At 45.7% G+C, this 22,536-nt stretch overlaps 1 protein-coding gene across 1 annotated transcript in view; it reads left to right on the top strand.

The window, feature by feature from the left end:
* The window catches only part of LOC126424730 (uncharacterized), a 101,717-nt gene extending 79,741 nt beyond the window's left edge, over positions 1-21,976 (top strand). Inside the window, exons 8-12 of the mRNA XM_050087449.1 lie at positions 130-315; positions 7,715-7,896; positions 7,987-8,039; positions 16,106-16,325; positions 21,694-21,976. Coding sequence (XP_049943406.1) covers positions 130-315; positions 7,715-7,896; positions 7,987-8,039; positions 16,106-16,325; positions 21,694-21,976 — 924 coding nt within the window. The remainder of the gene's footprint in view (positions 1-129; positions 316-7,714; positions 7,897-7,986; positions 8,040-16,105; positions 16,326-21,693) is intronic.
* The last annotated feature ends 560 nt before the right edge of the window (positions 21,977-22,536 follow it).

The raw sequence follows: 22,536 nt of genomic DNA, 5'->3' as shown, positions 1-22,536 counted from the left end.
GCTACATTTTCCGTTTATAAAGCTTAGTGTAGTTGTAAAATTGGTCATTTCCACATCGCAGATAGCAGTTGCAGCTATAACCAGTGGAACACGTAAATGAGCTAGTTGTGAGTGAGTGTGTGCCGGCAGCTGCTGCTGGAGCCGTGCGTGCGTCGCCACCTGGGTCCTGACGTGCCGCCCATCAGCTGGCTGGCGCGTAACACCAGCTTCGTGCTCCAGAACGCGCTCAGCCCCACTACTCTGCCGCGCGCCTACTTCCCGGACGTCGCCGAGGTGGGCTGCCTGCACTGTCGGCCAGCCAAGCCGCTGCCCCAGGTGGGTCCTCTCTATACGTACCACACCTCTCTGCAGCGCGCTGCTCGTGTATCGTGTGAGCTTGCCAAGGCATTTGATTGCATACATCATTTTACACTCTGAGAAAAACTCAAGTTTTTTTGGAACTGATGGCTTTGCACACAACCAGTTAGAATCGTACTTGACAATCAGAATGAAAAACTTACGCTTAGTCATTCAAACACTGTTGGAAAGGTACGAAATTTTGCGTACTGGGGAGAAATCGCAAAGGTGTCCCACAGGGTTGACTTCTTGGTCCACTGCAATTCCTTACATGCGTGAGTAATCTTCGACTCAACTTTCAACATGCAGAATTGGTACTTGTTTGCAGATGATACTAGTGCTGCAATAAGTTCCACTAAAGGCAAAACAACATAAGAGATAGTAAATTATATTATCCAGAGAACTATTGTGGTTCTCTGAAAACGAACCTTCCCTTAACTTTGAAAAAACACACTATGTTCAGTTCTTTACAACAAATAGTCATACCAACAACTGACCAGAGCATGAACAGTCGTCATTAAATACGGTAGAATGCTTCAAATTTTTTGTTGCACATATTCGTGATAACTTGAACTAGAATAAACATAAACCTGAGTTTTGGAAGCAATTCAGTTCAGCTACTTTTACTCTTTTTATCAGTGCTGATCTTGAAAACAAACGAATGTACCTCCTTGCATATTTTTATTATTTCCACTCAATAATGCCTTATGGAATTATTTACTGTAGTAATTCATCATTGAAAGATAGAATACTGATTGCGCAAAAGTCACCAGTAAGAGTAATATGTGGTGTTCACACACAGATGTCCTCTTCTAGGAGCTAGGCATTTTATCTGCGTCACCACAATACATATACTCGCAAATGAAATTCGTCATAAATAATCCACCATAATTTGAGTAGGCCAGTGAGGGACTTACTTACAACACCAGAGGTAGAAATTACCTTTATTATCCATCATTAAAATTGTCAATGGATGAGAAAGGAGTTCAGTATGGGGCAACAAAAATTTTTGATCATTGCCCAATAATATAAGATATCTGATAGGCAGCAAAGAAAATTTTAAAATGAAACTAAAATCACTTCTCCTATACAACTCCTCCCATATCTTGAACGCTTTTCTATTTAAAAACTAGTAACCTGTAGAAAAAACTTATGTTGAGGCAGCATCATGATTAGTGCTAAAAATTAATGTGTTCTGAGCACTATGGAACTTAACATCTGAGGTCATCAGTCCCCTAGAACTACTTAAACTTAACTAACCTAAGGACATCACACACATCCATGCCCGAGGCAGGATTCGAACCTGCGAACGTAGCGGTCTCGCGGTTCCAGACTGAAGTGCCTAGAACCGCACGGCCACACCAGCCGGCTATGTGTTCATTAACGTTAACAATAATCATGTGCACATATCCTGTAAACTGACTCGTTGCAAATGATTTCAATAAAAAAACGTTCAGATAATGTATGGAACACGTAACTAATTCACTAACTCTCACGCTATATGCTGCGTGTAGCTATAGCAAGCTAGCGTCATTTACAGCTTAATATCCTTTCAGTGACTTTCAGGCACTCAATTTAATAGCTGTTTAGTTTTTAAGCGCAGTTTGGGACACTAAAGCGCAACACACACAGACTACCCACTACAGCAGAAGCGGTTGAGCATCTGGAATATTCCGACGTTCTAAAAACTGTCTCCCACCTTGGCCTGATCTCTGATAATCGGCAAAAAAGTCCCTAACACGTCCGTTACTTTACAGCCGGAATTAACCTGGATCCGAGGTCTGCTACTGATCATTGTGTCACCACAAACAAAATTTCGGGTTTGGGGAGGGGGAGGGGGGCGAGGGGAGGAAATTACACTGTAGCCAAAAGTTTACGTACCACATTTCCTTTGTGCAGCATGGTCAACTACTACATTACACGGAAAGCTAATTCCAAAACAAGATCTATTGACAGCACATTCATCTGTTAACGTCACATTTGGACTCTTTTATCGCAACAAATGGTACTGGAAGACGTGATCTGCAGAGATCTTTAACGCTGCATCTGCTATTTGGGTCTTATTTTTAATTATTTTCCTGGTTTAAATTCTAAACTTATTAGGTCAAATGTTTTGTGTGTGTTTGGTGCATGGTGTTTATGAGTCTGAACGATGAAACAGTGATCCGTCTGTGCCGTCACGGATCTTATGTAGTTACTGAGTTTTGAATGTATAACTGAATACTGAATTCCGATCTAATCAGGCGAGGACGTAGAAAAGAATCTTGCAAATTCGTTGGTCCATATTCCCCGGCATGTTCACACAATGTAACAAAGTCACTCTTAAGAGAAAGAGCTCATATACATATATATAACATCTAATACGGAATGACATACTCCTATTAAATTAATAATACAGACCTAGAACCTTTTAGAAAACGAGAAGGTGAATAAATAAAATGTGAAAAAGGCAGAATGTAAACAAAAAACTTTGGTATCACAATTCTCTTCCTCTATCCACACTAATCGTCGCTATGTTATTAACTGGCATTTGATTATGACAGATCCTAACAAGAACAAAACGTTTTTCATACACAACTGGCCATTAAAATTGCTACACCAAGAAGAAATGCAGATGATAAACGGGTATTCATTGGACAAATATGTTATACTAGAACTGACATGTGATTACATTTTCACGCAATTTGGGTGAATAGATCTTGAGAAATCAGTACCCAGAACAACCACTTCTGACCGTAATAACGGCCTTGATAAGCCTGGGCATTGAGCCAAACAGAGCTTGGATGGCGTGTACAGGTACAGCTGCCCATGCAGTTTCAACACGATACCACAGTTCGTCAAGAGTAGTGACTGGCGTATTGTGAGGAGCCAGTTGCTCGGCCACCATTGAACAGACGTTTTCAATTGGTGAGAGATCTGCAGAATGTGCTGGCCAGGGCAGCAGTCGAACATTTTCTGTATCCACAAAGGCCCGTACAGGACCTGCAACATGCGGTCGAGCATTATCCTGCTGAAATTTAGGGTTTCGCAGGGATCGAATGAAGGGTAGAGCCACAGATCGTAACACATCTGAAATGTAACGTCCACTGTTCAAAGTGCCGTCAGTGCGAACAAGAGGTGACCGAGACGTGTAACCAATGGCACCCCATACCATCACGCCGGGTGATACGCCAGTATGGCGATGACGAATACACGCTTCCAATGTGCGTTCACCGCGATGTCGCCAAACACGGATGCGACCATCATGATGTTGTAAACAGAACCTGGAATCATCCGAAAAAATGACGTTTTGCCATTCGTGCACCCAGGTTCGTCATTGATTACACCATCGCAGGCGCTCCTGTCTGTGATGCGGCGTTAAGAGTAACCGCAGCCATGGTCTCCGAGCTGATAGTCCATACTGCCGCAAACGTCGTCGAACTGTTCGTGCAGATGGTTGTTGTCTTGCAAACGTCCCCATCTGTTGACTCAGGGATCGAGACGTGGCTGCACGATCCGTTACAGCTGTGCGGATAAGATGCCTCTAATACGGAATGACATACTCCTATTAAATTAATAATACAGACCTAGAACCTTTTAGAAAACGAGAAGGTGAATAAATAAAATGTGAAAAAGGCAGAATGTAAACAAAAAACTTTGGTATCACAATTCTCTTCCTCTATCCACACTAATCGTCGCTATATTATTAACTGGCATTTGATTATGACAGATCCTAACAAGAACAAAACGTTTTTCATACACAACTGGCCATTAAAATTGCTACACCAAGAAGAAATGCAGATGATAAACGGGTATTCATTGGACAAATATGTTATACTAGAACTGACATGTGATTACATTTTCACGCAATTTGGGTGAATAGATCTTGAGAAATCAGTACCCAGAACAACCACTTCTGACCGTAATAACGGCCTTGATAAGCCTGGGCATTGAGCCAAACAGAGCTTGGATGGCGTGTACAGGTACAGCTGCCCATGCAGTTTCAACACGATACCACAGTTCGTCAAGAGTAGTGACTGGCGTATTGTGAGGAGCCAGTTGCTCGGCCACCATTGAACAGACGTTTTCAATTGGTGAGAGATCTGCAGAATGTGCTGGCCAGGGCAGCAGTCGAACATTTTCTGTATCCACAAAGGCCCGTACAGGACCTGCAACATGCGGTCGAGCATTATCCTGCTGAAATTTAGGGTTTCGCAGGGATCGAATGAAGGGTAGAGCCACAGATCGTAACACATCTGAAATGTAACGTCCACTGTTCAAAGTGCCGTCAGTGCGAACAAGAGGTGACCGAGACGTGTAACCAATGGCACCCCATACCATCACGCCGGGTGATACGCCAGTATGGCGATGACGAATACACGCTTCCAATGTGCGTTCACCGCGATGTCGCCAAACACGGATGCGACCATCATGATGTTGTAAACAGAACCTGGAATCATCCGAAAAAATGACGTTTTGCCATTCGTGCACCCAGGTTCGTCATTGATTACACCATCGCAGGCGCTCCTGTCTGTGATGCGGCGTTAAGAGTAACCGCAGCCATGGTCTCCGAGCTGATAGTCCATACTGCCGCAAACGTCGTCGAACTGTTCGTGCAGATGGTTGTTGTCTTGCAAACGTCCCCATCTGTTGACTCAGGGATCGAGACGTGGCTGCACGATCCGTTACAGCTGTGCGGATAAGATGCCTGTCATCTCGACTGCTAGTGATACGAGGCCGTTGGGATGCAGCACGGCGTTCCGTATTACCCTCCTGAACCCACCGATTCCATATTCTGTTAACAGTCATTGGATCTCGACCAACACGAGCAGCAATGTCGCGATACGATAAACCACGAACGCGATAGGCTACAATCCGACCTTTATCAAAGACGGAAACGTGATGGTACACATTTCTCCTCCTTACATGAGGCATCACAACAAGGTTTCACCAGGCAACGTCGGTCAACTGCTGTTTGTGTACGAGAAATCGGTTGGAAACTTTCCTCATGTCAGCACGGTGTAGGTGTCGCCACCGGCGCCAACCTTGTGTGAATGCTCTGAAAAGCTAATCATTTGCATATCACAGCATCTTCTTCTTGTCGGTTAAATTTCGCGTCTGTAGCTCGTCATCTTCGTGGTGTAGCAGTTTTAATGGCCAGAAGTGTACATCTACAATGCACCATTTTCTTGAAACGACATACTTTCAAAAGGCACTGGTTATAATACGAAACCAACGAAATATGGAAGTTCTTTAACCACCAGACATGACTTCTGCAACATTTTAATACACCATATCATAGCGATAACGACAAATTATCGGGCGATCGTCAGCGTCCTGGTGTTTTGAATAGTATATATTCACAGAACGGAAGTAATAATATAAAGTCCACAAAATATGGGCTAGAACTGTATACGAAGAAATCCAGTAAGGCTTCTGCCAGATTCTGCTCGTGACGTGACGTAGGTCGGCTAGGCCTTCAGGAGGCCCAAATGAGCTGTACTCTGTAGCAGCTGAGCCACATGGAGCTCACTGGCATTCCAAGGTGCAGTCTTAAGTCTGTCTACAAGCTGTTCAGAAAACATCTTTTGATATGACAGTTCTCGAAACATTCACTCTCATTATGCATATTCGTGAGGGAAATTTTCGAAAGGCGTCCTGATAATTTAAATTCTCTGATCTATTATTAAGTCTTTTAATATACACCAGGTGCTTATAATTAAACTTTCCCTATTTAACACGTTATAATACAGAAACTAATCACTGTACGAGTACCAAACTTGGTGTCCTTGGACACGGGGAAGAGAATTAATGCAGAATCAATTCAATTGAAACAGTTTTAACGTGCTGCCACGGTACATCATACCGGTACCATTACTGCTGCAAAATGGGCTCAGCACGGTGCCCTTCAGTGTCCAGAACAGTCTGAAAGCGCAGGACTGCATTCTGCACTGCAGAACGAAGCATTTCCGTAGGTAAGCTGGCTACCTCTCTCGGTATGCTGCGTTTCAGCACATGTGTGAATGTTCGCCTGGTAAACCCTGTCCTTCAGGTAGCCCCACAACCACAAATCACACGGAGTGAGATCAGGTGATCCTGCCGGCCGAGCAGTTGGAAACGATCGGCTGATAATTTGATCGTTTCCAAATGTGTTTCGAAGAAGCGGGTGAACTTCAGCGATTTGCGGTGGGGCCCCATCTTGCACGAAAACTGTTGAGTTCATTGCGTCTCTCTGCTGTAGGTCAGGTATGACATGCCGGCGAAGCGCACAGTATCGCTGGCTAGTCATACTGCACGTCTCTGGTCCCTGAGCGCCAACCTGTTCAATTAAGAATGGGCCAGTGACGAAGGTAACCGTGAATCCACACCGTTAGGGTAACACGTTGACCATACAGAGGAACTTCATGTACCGTGACTGTAGGTGAAGATCTCCGCACTCGGCAATTCTGTGTATTCCCTTCTCCTGTCAGAGAAAAATGAGCTGTATCTGTCCATAGGATGGTCCAGGGCGAGCTCTTGTCATCTTCAATGCTTGTGAGAAACTGGAGAGTGAAGTGAACACGTCATTGTGCGTCCTGTGGTGGAAGCTGCCGTTCAGTAGGGATCGTGCACAGATACCATTTGAGAATGGTTCGAAACAACTTCCGTGCAGTGGACCACGGGACCTTCAACTGTCGTGACACAGCACGGGTACTGCGTGACGATAGCAACAGCGATTTCATGAATCACCTGTGGTGCAACCAGTTGTGGGCCTCTTCCTGGAGCGAAGCACAGTTCTCCACTCGACTCGAGCTTCTTCATCGTGCTCCGCACAGCAGGTGGAGAAAGAGGACCCTTCTGTAGTGATCCTTTCAGCCGACGATGTTCTCGAAGTGCAGCTGCAGCATTACTGTTGCTTCGATAATAGAGCTTCACCAATAAAGCCCTGCTCTTTTTGTCTAAGCTCTTGTTGACACGTCAACAAGTGCACTGCGACTGGTCAGGTGTGTGAGACTGCGAATCACAGCAACTGGTGGCCATAGTTGGAACTGGAAGGTGGAGCTGTGAAGCAAGGAAATCCTGCACCCCATAGTCTGGAGATTAATGCTACCAAGTTTGATATTCGTACGGTAATTCGTTTCCGTGTGATAGCGTGTTAAATAGGGAAAGTTTAATTATAACCACCCGGTTGGCAGCACCTCTTTGTCTTTAACTACAAGCTGCGCCAGCAGTAGAACCTTCATCGCAGGAGGGAAGAGCCAATGGCTTGTCCCCCTCAGTAGGACCTCGTGAAGGACGGGAGATGCAGGAGACGTCGATTCCCACGTTATCCCACACACTCATTCTGAAGTACGGAACTACGAGAGCAGCGTTTGGCGATGGCGGTGTGCTGAATTCGTTGGTGCCGTTACGGTTGCAGGACCTGGAGGAGTTCGTGAGCGGGTCGCCGTCTGGCTTCGTGCTGGTGAGCATGGGCTCCGGCGTCAGGGCTGCCAACATGCCGGCGGAGCTGCACCGGCTGCTGATGACCGCCTTCGGCAGCCTGCCGTACCGCGTGCTGTGGAAGCACGAGGCCGGCCCGGGCGGCGAGGGGGTGCCGCAGCTGGAGCTGGAGCTGGAGCTGGAGGGACCGCCGCGACCCCCGCTGAACGGGACGGCCGGCTCTGGGCTGGAGCTGGAGCCGGGCCTGAGGGTGCCGGGGAACGTGATGCTGAGGCGCTGGCTGCCGCAGCAGGACCTGCTGGGTAAGGCGGCGCTTCTCTGAGCCAGCTGGCGAGCCGCTCCCACAGTGGCCGAGCACACAGCAAGTGTCAGCCTGAGGCGGCAGATACTGGCCGAGTAGCAACCCAGCTGAGAGCTGAAAGCGAAAGTTTCAGATTGACTGTCGATCTTCTGACAATGATTTAAATCTGACTAGGCAATATTCTTTAACCTAATTCTTTTTCTTGTACCTTTGTCCCACATCGGTGCAGGGCCTGCTCGGTTATTAACGGATTTCGCACAGTTGCCAGACGGCCCTCCTGTCGCTACTCTGTAACGCCCTCCCCACTCGAGGACGGAATACGTGTCTCCCTCTCCCCCCCCCCCCCCCCCCCCCAACTGACTATGTTATTGGTGTGAAAATGAGCATAAGTTTCCTAAGTGTTTGCAAATCGTGTAACTGAGATGTGACTTGGGTAACAGCCCGATATTCACCTAATGGGACATGGGGAACCACCTAAACCCCACATACAGGCTGGCTGCCACACTGATACTCAAAATTAAACTGCCACACAGACAAGATCTGGGGCCCGTGCACGTACCCATACCAGAAGTGGCGCCTTTCCAAACACGACTATCCAGGTGAGGTAGGCAGTACATTTTAATAATTATCTTGCCATAGTATTGGGATGCAGACACCACTAACAGCAAGGACGGTCGCCCTGACCCGGGATGGTGTGTGCAGCCCGATGTATTGCGTAGCTACAATAACGAAGCAGTCACGGAATTAGAAGAGCTCAGATAAAAAATACATTCTTTATTCAGTAGTACGGTCACACAGCGGTCGACGGCGGTGACTTGACGGAACGCGTCGACTCTCGGGCAGCAATCGCTGCCTCGGCAAAGGACCGGGAGGTGGCGTGTCCGGCTGTGGCAGTGCTGGTACACCGGGCAGACTGAGTGCTGCTCGGTGAAGTGGCAGCGGCCGGTGGCAGCCTCATACATGTGAGCCTGTCAGCAGGTGCGTGTGTGTTCGTGTGCGCGCGCGCGCGTTGGACCTCTGGAGAGGTATGTGGCACGATGGCTCACAGCCCCGAACCCGATATCCCTCGGTGGTGCCCACAGACTGGAAGAAGCCTCCGTGTAAACTGCCCACTCTTTGCGACTCCAGCTGGAGCCCCAGCACCAGCAGGTCTAACAGTGGCTCGTTGATCAGAAGCTAGCGGGTGAGGCAGCCGGACGTGAGCGGCGCAGACGGGGCCCCGCACTGGAGGGCAGCACGTCTCGGTGTCGGCAGCAGCGGAAGGCGAGGGACTGCCACGGCCCGGGCGACGCGTCTTTGTGACTGGCCGACCCGCTTTTGTTGTGGCAGGGCCCCACCTGCTGTCTCGTGGGCGAGCCCGGTGGCGCAGCGTCAGCCCACAGCGGGAGGCAGCTCAACTCACTGCTGCCGCTGTACGAGTGTGAGGACGACGTAGATAACTAGACAGAGATAAAGATCGAGTGCAAATGGGCTACGAGAAGCTGTATGTTCCTCCTGCAGTACTACAGAAGACAGGGAAGTAGCCACTGAGCGCGATTACCAACAGCGGTGCTGACGACGGTGTTCGGTCGCGAGACGGCCCCGCAGTACTGTCGAGAGAGGAGAGCGTCGTGTTCGGCGCACGGCTCTGGCGCGTCCTACTGCACCTGCACCAGCAGTCTGAGAAGCAGCTGCCACTGCAGTGACGCAACGAGCTGTCACAAGGCGATTACTTCGAGAACAGCTCCCCCAGAGCCAGGCGCCCTGCAGCGTGCGTTCCTTTGACCACAAAGCACCGGCAGTGCTGTGAAGCGAGAGCTCATTGGAGGGCAGGGTGGACGTCTGATGAAAGCTGGTCCTGCCTCTGGTGCCAGTGGTGACCGTAAGGAGGGGGCTAGTTGAGAGCCTGCGTGCTAGACAAGCTAGACCCGTACCTCGAGTTGTGGTCTGGGGTGCGAGTTCGTATCACAGCTGGGGCATTCTCGTCGCTATCCCACGCATCCTGAGTGGAAATTTGTACGTCAGTCTGGTGATTCGACCTGCTGTGCTGCCATTCACGAACAGCATGACAGCGGGTGTCTGCCAACAGGATAGCGTGCGGCCACGTACCGCTGTTGTAACCCCACACGCTCTGCAGGGTGCCGACGAGCTGCCTCGGCCTGCTCCATCACCAGCTCTCTCTCCGATCGTCCACACGTGGGACATCACCGGACGACATCTCCAGCGCCGTCCACAAACAGTATTACCGTCCTGTATTGAACTATGAGGTGCAACAGGCACGCAACTCCATCCCGCAAGCTGACACGAGGAACCTGTTCGACACAATACATGCACGTTTGCATGCGTGCATTCAACATTCTGGCGGCTACACTGATTATTAATGTACCAGCATTTCACAGTTTACGTGTAATGTACAAGCATTTCACATTTACAATGGCTTATCCTGCACTTACGTTAACCTATGATCTTGTAGTTTTGATCACTTAAACGTGTTACCTACTCAAAAGTATTCCAAAAAACTTGATGCCCTACAGTAATTTTTTTTTTTTTTTTTTTTTTGGTGTTGCGATTTATTTTCTATGATTGTATTTTAAAAAAATCACAACGCATTTACTTGAAGTGTCTTACTTTGAGATTTTGTTGAAATGTTACTGCACAGTTGCAACTTATGCCTCGTCACAGATTTCAAATGGCTCTGAGCACTATGGGACTTAACTGCTGAGGTCGTCAGTCCCCTAGAACTTAGAACTACTTAAACCTAACTAACCTAAGGACGTCGCACACATCCGTGCCAGAGGCAGGATTCGAACCTGCGACCGTAGCGGTCGCGCGGCTCCAGACTGTAGCGCCTAGAACCGCTCGGCCACAACGGCCGGCCACAGATTTCAGCCTAGGTCTTCAATTGTGATATCAAAGTGAATACCATCTTCAAGAGATTGATGTGTCACATCAGATTTGTTATGCCATACATGTCAATAGATAACAGTGGTTACTTTAAATCGTATCTACGAGAACACGCTCGGGCTCTGGCAGTGCACAGTGCACCCAACCGCCAAGCTGATGCAGACGTGAGACCTGCTTTGCAGTAGTCGGACAGTGTCTCTTTTGGCTGCCCAGCGAACAGCCGGTGTTCTTGCGACTGAAGTCGGTATATGGCGCCAGTGCACTGAGTGGGACATGCTGAACAACTGAACTCGATGTGTACAAGTAGGCGGATTACAAGCGTGCGCTGGGACGGACCCGTGACCCACGGTTTCAAAGGTGACGCAGGCGTGAGACCTCCTTTGCAGTAGTCGGACAGTCCGCGCACACTTCGCTGCAGACCGAAAATTTGTTCTGCATGTTTTCTTTGCTTCCATCTTTGGCGTTATTATGACACGAATTTCCGGTCCTCTTTCTCAGCTATTTTCTAACCATTTTCTCTTTTTCGTTGTTTACTGTAGCTGCAGCTAATGTAATTGCGGCACACGCTTTGTTTTGGGTGTTCGACATTTTAGCTTTGTGAAATAGTGTTGCCAACTGAAAATATTGACAATGATGTTGGTGGTTTGTGGGTTGATAGAGTATACTGAAGGTTTGACAAATAAGTGCAGTTGATAAATACTGAACGTGCGCAGACCCCTTAGCACTTCAAATGCAAAAATATAACAACTAATTCGTTATATCGTTATATCGAAAACTAATTATATTCAAACAGTTACAACTACCCAGCAGTGACAACTGTTATCAGACAGTGACAACTGACAGGCACTGACAATTGTTATCAGGCAGTGACAAATGTCATCAGGCAGTGGCAACTGTCATCAGGCAGTGGCAGCTGTCATGAGGCTGTAACAAGTTACAGTGAAGTGAGTGCTGTGACAGTTCCGAGTCACTATGCTACGCCCCTCTTCTGCGGAACATCTCGACTGTCATCTCTCAACTAGCATAAAAACTGTTTCAGGCAGATAGTTTTCCCACGAGGATGTCGAAGTCCTCAGCTGGCTGCACGCCATGATGTTGGAGTCCCTCGTTGCACGATGTACAGTTCTCAGTCCCATATTGCCAGCCACATACTTAGTGTAGAACTGGAGACACTAGGCTGGCAGATACGGTCTTCACTCGGCTGCAGTGAGTAAGACAGAGGGTGAACGAGCTCCGCACAGATCGAAGGAGCTTTCCAGGGATGTGCGGCACTGCCTGGCCTATTAGGCTTAACGCTGCCGCATGTCCGGCTGAGGTGTCTTCCGTTGTGAGGTTGTGTAGAGCACAGGGACCTCGAACAAAGCGATATATTTATCTAAAACTTCGTTCCAACACACCAAAATGATGTTCAATAATACATATAATTCTGATTAGCACTATGCTGACATTATTTTGACACCTAGATAAATCTCCTCTTTCACTCTGGGGCATTAATAAATGTCTCAGACATGAATACACGCAGTCACTCATAAAACAGAAACCTCTGCACTTTTCTTTGAGCATCTGGAAAATTGCCGACGTTCTAAAAACTCTCTCCCAACCTGGCCTGATCTCCGATAATCGGCAAAAAAGTCCCTAACACGTCCGTTATGATCAGAAACTAATTGAAGCTGAATGGAAAAATTATTTCTCCTAACAATTCATATAAGAGTTGGAATCGTTTTGAGGTCTACGGTATCGATTCTGTGTGATTCGTCGATTAAACCTACCAGACCTGGCATCCCATTTGCACGGAAATGAGCCTCCGTTTTTTGATCTTTCTTTAGCAGACGACTCCTTTATCACTACGACGGCTAAATATTGATAAACTACCTCGCTGTTTTCATCAAGAGGCACAAAGCACCAAAGCAGATGTTAAATCTGTCTGCCATGTCCCCGCAACCTCCCACTTTGTGGTCATCAGACGACAAAAATGTGAGTATATGCTGTAGTGGTTGTAGTTTTCCACTTGGTCCACCTGATAATTAAAATAAATAGAATTTCGGAATAACTCTGCCAAGTTCTCTGCCACATCACATGGCACACGAAAATGTTCCACACATAGTCTCGCTGTACTCCGTCACCACAATCTGAAATACACTGGGGTGACAAAAGTCATGGGACGCCTCCTCGTATCGAGTCGGAGCTCCTTTCACACGGCGTAGTGCAGCGTTGGCTCAACTGGTCGTTGGAAGTCCCCTACACAAATACTGACTCGCGATCCTCTGCAGCCGCCTTCAATTGCGAAGGTTTTGGCGGTGCAGGATTTTGTGTACGAACTGACCTCTAGATTATGACACACAAATGTTGGATCGGCGGCCAAATCATTTGCTCCAACTGTCCAGAATGCCCTTCAAACCAATCACTCTGGAACCGCGCAACCGCTACGGTCGCAGATTCGAGTTCTGCCTCGGGCATGGATGTGTGTGATGTCCTTAGGTTAGTTAGGTTTAAGTAGTTCTAAGTTCTAGGGGACCGATGACCTCAGCAGTTAAGTCGCATAGTGCTCAGAGCCATCTGAACCATTTGGACCAATCACTAACAACTGTGGCCCGGCGACATGGAGCACTGTCATCCATAAAAAATTGCACCCTTGTTTGGGAACGTGAAGTCCATCAATGGCTGCAAACGATCTCCAAGTAGCCGAACATAACCGTTTCCACTCAGTGATCGCTTCAGTTGGACCAGAGGACCCAGTCCATTCCACGTAAACACAGCCCACACCTTTATGGAGCCACCACCAGCTTGTAGAGTGCCTTGTTGACAGCTTGGGCTGTGCGCCACACTCCAACTTTAGCATCAGCTCTTACCAACTGAAATCGGGACTCATTTGAGCAGGCAACGGTTTTGCAGTGCTCTAGGATCCGACCGATACGGTCACGAACAGAGGCGATGTTAGCAAAGGCACTCGCATCGGTCGTCTGCTGCCATAGCCGACTAACGCTAGAATTTCGCCGCACTTTCCTAGCGGATACGATCGTCGTACGTCCCACATTGACTTCTGTGGTTGTTGCTTGTCTGTTAGCACTGACAATTCTACACAAAAGCCGCTGCTCTCGGTCATTAAGTGAAGCCCGTCGGCCACTACGTTGTCTGTGGTGAGGTGAGAGGTAAAGCCCGAGATGTGGTACTCTCGGCACACTCTTGACACTGTGGATCTCGGAATACTCACTTCCCTAGCGGCTTCTGAAATGTTGAGAGGCACCCACATGCCTTGCTCAAACTGTGGCATCAAGCAGACAGGCCTGCAAGATGAGTGGTCTGCCAAGCGAGTGGATTTATTCTTATTTATCGCAAAACATCAATGACTGATCATGAGCTCTTTTACTCACAATTAAGATACAAATTATTCTCATGTTTGAACATTACGCAACGGAAACGGATAACGCACATCTGACTATTACTAATTTACATAGCTCTGATTGTTCACTACGCACTGGCAATACCACATTTTCTTTCTTACTCAACGGCTTTGATCAATACGTGGCCATCGCACTGAATATGAATGGCGCACACATTATAAATTCTGGATATCATGACTACACACTATTCGAAGAACAAGGCCACCAATCTTTTTCTTTTCACTATCTTTTTTATTCAGATAAATTCTATTATGATTCACAGATAACCTAAACACACCATTATATTTTATACTACAATTACACATGAGAAACTCCGCTCAGTGGGCATGGCTTTACATTGGTGATTCTCTATCTTATGGTCTCGTAATTCTTTAACGCTACAGTGCTGTTTCTGGATAGGATGGTGGATCTTTTGCTATATCTCACACTTCGACTCTCACACTCATCATCACGAAAATTTGCTCCAGACTGAGCGGTACAAAAAGGAACATGCGTAACCCACTGCCTCTGAACCTATCTTGCTACTCTCCCATGCAAACCACACATACTTAAATTACCTGAAATACATCACACTGGCAACATACAATACATCAAAAACAATAGTCACAACGTTAGAATCACTTCACTTTCAGCTTTCCCACTTCAATTAGTATTCATCCCAGTTTCACACGACACTGCCCCACTTCGTAACTTTTCTTTCCTACTACGAACTGTGGAGGATATGTGCACGTCTTCCTGTGCAATGCAAGCCAAGTGGCGTTGCTGGATAGACGGCTGACTCACCTTGCTTCTCTCTCAGAGTATTAGAGTTTGAGTCCAGCGTCACACGGAAACATAACACGCAAAGTAATATTAAGAACATATTCCCGTTGGTCACTTCCGAAGATTACTACGATCCCCTTAATATTACCTGCCTGTCATTTAATTCTCCCCACAAAAGTTCCTGAAGTAGATAAATTATTATTCCAAACTACTCTCAAGTATTCCACATGCATAACATTCTCTCCACTCTTTTGTCTTTACGGAGCACACCTAAGACAGGTCTTAACAGCACAAGATCCAGCGCCAGAGTGCTGAAACATGGTCGTTCTTCAGGTCAGCTCGCACCTCCGCCGAGGTGGGGGAAGACCATGCTACCCATTGGTCAGCCACATTTCAGGCCCTCAAAGCTCAGGTAAATTTCATTTCTTTGGTTCCACCAAAGGTGACCAAAGGACCGTCTCAAAGATGATCATATATTGCACATTCACTATTTGCGGTTAGCAGACGACCATACATTCATTCATTTCGCAGATCTCACCAAATTGGATATAGGGATTTATTTTGTGCGAGTGCACATGTGATCAATTAAATAAATTGTCATTCTTTCCTACACTGGTATCCGGCTTCGGTGTATTAAGTGAGATTGAGTTATTATTACAAAAAATATGTTGTTCTGACAAGAATAACGAAGAATGTTGTACCCATTTTCAATGTCGGGCGGTACTGTACCCTTTCAATGTAATGTCTCATGCGTCTAGTTCCAGCTACCATTCCACGTTCAGAGTCTATGAAGACCTGTTGTGCGGCCATAATCGCGTCGGACGTTCTCCCACGAGCCACCCGAGTACAAATGCCGGCTCCGCCAACGCACTGCCCTTTTATATCTCGTGTATGCGATACTACCGCCGTCTGTATATGTGCGTATCGCCAGCCCACGTCTTATCGTCTGAGTGTATTATTGTGCTGGCTGCACTGTAGCGGAGGCCCGCCCAGTACGCTCGCTCTTTTGCCCGGTGCGCAGGGCACCCGCGGCTGCGCGCCTTCGTGGGCCACGGCGGGCTGCTCAGTGTGCTGGAGGCGGGCTTCCACGGCGCGCCGCTGCTGGCGCTGCCCGTCTTCTGCGACCACGACGCCAACGCGGCGGCCGCCCGGCGCGCCGGCTTCGCGCGCGTCCTCCAGCTCCAGGGGCTGACCGCCCCCGCACTCGCCGCCGCCGTCCGCGCCGTCGCCACAGACCCCAGGTGGGTGCCGAGTTGTTACGTCCTGTCAAACGTGCCCAGCTGTACGGAGTCTGAGACACAGTGTTCGACTGTACGTCTCCCTGTAACTGGCCACGATCTGTAGCCGTCACCACATTGTTCCTCTCACCACCGAAGGTACTTCGAAATAAAGTGAGCACGTACGGTCTAAATAAGTCTTTTACTGTAGTTACAAAAGATGGTTTGCTGGCTGTGAGTGCAGAAATGAGGGGTAACAACAAAAAAGAACGCGCACTGCCAGGATGGTGTCTGTACCACTGAGGCTACATAAAGTTGCCTCATTTTTCGGCCCAGACCTTTAGGAGTGTAGCCGAGGCTGAATAACGATTTGAATATGGCCTCCCTAAGGAGATACTCATTTCTAGTCACATTTACAGTACACGAGAGTTGTAGTGTGGTTCGATACACATCACAAAATCCTTGTCAGAGCAGTCAGCCTGTGGTCAGAAGTACTGAGCGAGGTGGCACACTGGTAAGACAGATACTGGAATTACATTCAAGAGGACGCTGGTTCAAATCCCAGATGTACAGTCTCCATTATTTCCCTAAATCACTTAAGGTACATGTTGGCGTCGTCTCTTTACGAGGACATGGACAATTTGCTACCCTTTCCTGTCCAGGTTCGACCTTATGAGCTTGCCACTGACACGACATTAAAAGCCCTTATCTTCCTTCTGTAAAGGTCAGAAGCCAGAAAAGCATAAGAGATTTCAGCCAGCTGAGGTGACGCACAAATCGAGGAAAATAGAGTGCAGCAGACTCGTAGGGACGACATTAAGGCTACGTCGGCAGAAAGGAAAGAGTCCTGCTATAGGTGTACAGAAAAAGCTAGGCCTAGAACACCAAATCACAAGCATCGTGAAAGCTTGCGCCGAGCATCCGGCAGAGAAAACGTAGGGGCCTTGCGTACAGATTTTGTTGGCGAGAGTAACTACTTGCTGTAGGAGGAGCAGGAAAGAGCCTGGCTAACAACTTAGAATACAGCATTCAACGTGACCTGGAGAAAACAGGAGCAGTGACAGCACACACTCGCGTGGAGTTTGTCGAAGTTTTGCAGCGACATGACCAGCCCTCGGTTAACACGGCTGTTAGCAGTGTCAACAAAGAGCTGAGCGAATTGCTTTTGACTGAAACAAAGGTTCATATCTGTGCCGTGGCTGATGTTGCGACCTGGCGATGGGGATACACTAATAATGGCCAGCACCTATGTAGGAGGGGGAAGGAAAGATTAGCTGAGCATCTTGCACAAATTGTAAGGGGGGCCCCAAGCATACAAGACAAAATCCCTGTGACTACTGGAACCGACGGGGCACACTTTTTAGGTTATCTTCCAGTAAAATAAAATTACTGTGTTTCATCAGAAGATTAGAGAACTGGAAAAACAACATAGATGAGCTTATTGAATGCCCACAAGATGTGAAAAATTCTGGAGGGATAGATGCTCTGTGCCTCTCTGAACACCATGTAACCACAGCTATGGACAAGTTAGATATCAGGTGTTATAGACGTACATCATTTTCGTGTAGAGTTAACCTGGAAAACAAGAGGAGTTGCAACATATGTAAAAGTTGAAAGTAAAGTCAAAAATATTGGAACAAATAGTTTTTGTGTCGATCAGAACCTAGAACCACCTGTTTGTGAGCTTTTACTGCAAAATACTTCCCTGGTAATTGTAAAAGTTTTCTGATCCCCTCTAGGAAACTTTCAGCTATTTATGAAAAATCTAGAGGAATTATTGAGCTGCCTATCAGACAAGAAGACACAGTAGTGTGTCGAGGTTTCAGTGTTGATTTCTTAAACGATATGGACAGGAAAAATCAACTAGAGTTGTTGTTAGGGTGTTTAAATGTAATTTCAGTACACAGTTTTCCAACTCGAGTGCAGCAAAATAGCAGGACACTGGTCGATGACATTTTTACAGACAGTACTCAGGCTAAAACAATGTGTACCCAATTGCTAATGGACTATCTGATCATAATGCACAGTTCATCGAAGTAAACAGTATGCCACCTTACAACCCAGAGTCAGATCCAAAGATCATGAATACGACATTTTGTAATGATGTGGAATGTGTCAGTTTAACATAAGATATCTTTACACGATATAATTAATTTTTTTACAGTTACTGCTTCATATCTAAAAATTCATCTACTGAGTAGAAGGAGTCGTCATTTAGAAATTCTTTTAATTAGATTTTAAATTCTGGTTGGCTATCTGTCAGACTTTTAATGTTATTTGGAAAATGGCCAAAGACTTTTGTGGCAGCATAATTCATCCATTTCTGTGCCAAAGATGTAACCCAGAATAGTGAAAATCATCCTTTCTTCTTGTGTTGCAGCTATGCACTTGGCCATTATTTTCTGAATTGGGATGGATTAGTAATAGCAAATTTCATAAGTGAATATATGTATTGTGAAGGAACTGTGAATATCGCTTGTTCCTTAAGTAAATGTCTACAAGGTGTTCTTGGGTAAGCTCCAGCTATTATTTTTATTACACGCTTTTGGGCAATGGATATTTCTTCGCTCAATGATGAATTATACCACAATATGATGCTATATGAAAGCAGTGAATGAAAATAGGCATAGCAGGATAATTTACTCATATGTTTATCACCAAAATTTGCAAGAACTCAAATGTTCCAGCATATCATCAATGTGTTTCTTCCAATTCAATTTCTGGTCAATCCACACACCCAGGAATTTTTTGAATATTGTGTCTCAGCAACGGACTTCTGTTCAAAGTTTATATTTGTCATTGGTGCTATGCCATTTACAAAACAGAATTGGCCTATTAATGAGAACAGGGTGTAATGTTTTAAGATGAAGCTAAAAGGGGTGGTATGGGATGAGATATATGTAGAAAGACATTCTAATGTAAAATTCAATTTATTCCATGGTAAATTTATGGGTATATTTGAAGGCTGCTTTCCTAAAAATTATCCAAAAGATCTGTTAGAAAGCTAGTAAGCCATGGATAACTGAGGACATTAAAATCTCCTCTAAGCGGAAAAGAGAAATTTATGTAAAGGCCAGAGTAAGTCAATATCTGATATTACTTGCATACTACAAAAAATACTACAGTGTTTTAAGGAAAGTTATTAAAATGTCCAGACGTATGCATGCCCTGACAGAAATAAATAGTGCAGATAAGACGATAAAAACTATAAGGATATTGTCAAACAGGAGACAGGAATGCCAATTAGTGTACAACATTCCATAACAATTAAACTAAGTGACTGTGTTTTGACTGACAATTCACAAGTTGCAAATACTTTTAAAGTTTATTTTCTAATGTAGCAACAAATATAGGATTAAATGGCTCAGTTGAAGAAGTAAGAGAATATATTAAACATGTAATTCCACAAAACTTTAAGCTTCTAGAAGTACCACCAACAACTCTCACTGGAGTTAATAGTTATAAAAATTCTAAAAAACAAAAGCTCTTGTGCGTTGATGGTATTTCAAATAGATTTCTGAAAAGTTGTTCCAACTTAATAAGTAACATCCTTAGTGGTATAATTATATAATGGATTACTGACACAGGGACTTTCTCCAGATAGGTTAAAATATGCATTTATTAAATCATTTCATAAGAAAAGTGTCAATACAGACATAATTATTGTCCAATTTCCTTAGTGACATCTTTTTCCAAGATATTCGAAAAATTTTAATGATTGGGGGTTAAACAATCACTAAGAAAGTCCCCTAGGATTCAATTTTGGGTCCACTCTTATTCCTTATATATGTCAATGGCCTTCCACTTAACATTCAACAAGCAAAACAGGTACTTTCTGCATACGATACCGGTATTATAATAAATCCCATTACAGAGAAATAAACGGAAGAGTTAGCAAAATATATTTTCCAAAGAATTATTAAGTGGTTCTCTAAAAATGGACTCGCCCTAAATTTTGAAAAAAACTTACTACTTTCAGTTGTGTACAACAAATAATCATATTAAGAATTGATGTAATACTTGATCAGGAGTTAATAAGTAGGTTAGAATGTTCCAAATTTTTGTGTTACATATTGATAACAACTTGAACTGGAAGAAGCATAATACCGAGCTTCTCAAAAAATTAAATTCAACTACTTTTGCTCTTCGTGTAATTGCTAATCTTGGAAACGAACGTATCAATCTCCTGACATATTTTGTATATTTCCACTCAACAGTGTCGTAAGGAATGATTTTCTAAAGTAATTCATCACTTAGAAAGTATTTCCACAAAAGCGAGCAATAAGAATAATGTGGTATTCACACACGGACGTCATTTAGACACCTCTTCACGGAGCTAGGCATTTTAACTGCGCCATCACAGTACACATTACTGCTAATGGAATTCGTCATTTCACAATTTTTACATACCTACAACATTAGAGGGAAAAACAACCTTTATTATCGATTGTTAAAGCTGTCAGTGGCTCAGAAAGGCGTTCAATATCCAACAATAGAAATTTTTGATCATTTACCCATAGCATAAAATATCTGACAGCTAACGAAGCAAATTTTAAATCTAATTTAAAATCATTTCTCCTGGACAAATCGTTCTATGTAATTGAAGAATTTCTACTTAAAAAACTGGTAGCCAGTGAAAAAAATTAAAAAAAGCTTATGTTTAAGCGTAGTTGCACGAGTAAAAAGAAAGTGATAATGTATTCATTAATGTTAACACTAATCGTGTATAGATATCCTGTAAACTGACTCGTTCCACATATTTTCGATAAAATAATCGTTCAAGTAATCTAGAGAAAGTGTAACTAACTCCATCTTGGCTCTATAAGCGCCGCCCTAATGTTCCTCTGCAGAGTAGTCTTGGCCCCTAGCCAATTACAACTGTTTCAATATCTTTACTCCACAAAGAATAAACGTTTGCCAGAATGAATTTTCACTCTGGAGTGGAATCTGCTCTGATTTGAAACTTCCTGACACATCATAACTGTGTGCCTGACCGGGACTCAGAACGTGGGAGATGAGGCACTGTTGGAGGCAAAACTGCGAGAGCAGGTCGCGCGTCTTGCTCAGATGGCTCTGTCAGGGGAGCACTTCCCTGCAAGAGGGAAAGGTTCCCAGGTTCGAGTGCTGGTCAAGCACACAATAAAATTTTAATCTGCCAGTTAAGTTCCAGTGTGAACCCTTTGTCAGGATGACCAGAGTCTGACTCCAGTTTTCATTTGTACACGTTTCCTGTTCCACTGTCTTCTACTAACCTTGAAGGGATACCTACCTGGTGTCTGCATTCACTTAGACGCCATTTCAACAGACCCATGTTACTGCTATTTTCCATCTAGACTTCACAGTGAATTTGGCAGTATTTCACTATTTGTGAGACATGACATTTTTTTTACAGGTACCGGGAGGCTGCTTACCGTCAGTCAGTGCTCATCCGGGACCAGCCGACACCCCCACTGGAGACGGCCGTCTTCTGGACGGAGTACCTGCTGCGCCACAAGGGCGACACGAGGCACCTGCAGTCCGCCGCCAGGGACATGGCCTGGTGGCAGCTCTACTGCCTCGACCTCGCCCTGCTCGTGCTGGGCCTCCCTGTCCTCCTGTGGGTTGCTCTTTCTAGGCTCTGCCACTTGCTGCTTCACTCCAGGCACGCACTGGCCAAGAAGCTCAAGGCTCACTAGCTTCGTCTCAGCTGGCGTTTTGTCCAGTGACAGCTTTCCTATTTAGGCCTCACGCTGGGCCTCCCTGCGCTGCATTGGGTCGCTCTCTCCAAAGTCTGCTGCCTGTTGCTGCTCTCCAGTCACATTCTGGTCAGAAAGCTCAGGCAGTTGTCAGCTCTATTGCCTTAACCACATCTTGTTGACAGTGGACCTCCTTGTGCTGCTTTGGATCAGTCTTTCCATGGTCTGATACGTGCTGTTATATTCCAGGCACATGCTGTCCCAAAATCTAAAGCTCTCTAGCTTCATCCCAGCTACAGCCCTTACCTGGTGGCAGTTGTCCCACCTGGTCCTCGCCCTACTGACACTGATCTCCTTGTTGTTGTGGGTCGCTCTCTCTGTCTGCCATCTGCTGCTACACTCCAGGCACACCCTGAGCAAACAGATCAAGGCTCACTATCTTTGAGATAACTAGCGTCCTCATTCGTCGGAATCTCTACAATTTTGACCTCATTCAGCTTCTACTGGGTGCCATTGTTCTACTGTGGGTCAATCTCTTCAAGGTCTGACACCCGATACTA

Source organism: Schistocerca serialis, chromosome 10 (genome assembly GCF_023864345.2).
Source record: "Schistocerca serialis cubense isolate TAMUIC-IGC-003099 chromosome 10, iqSchSeri2.2, whole genome shotgun sequence".
NCBI classification, from domain to species: domain Eukaryota; kingdom Metazoa; phylum Arthropoda; class Insecta; order Orthoptera; family Acrididae; genus Schistocerca; species Schistocerca serialis.
Note: the sequence above shows the minus strand (reverse complement) of the source record. Positions and strands in the feature narration are given on the sequence as shown.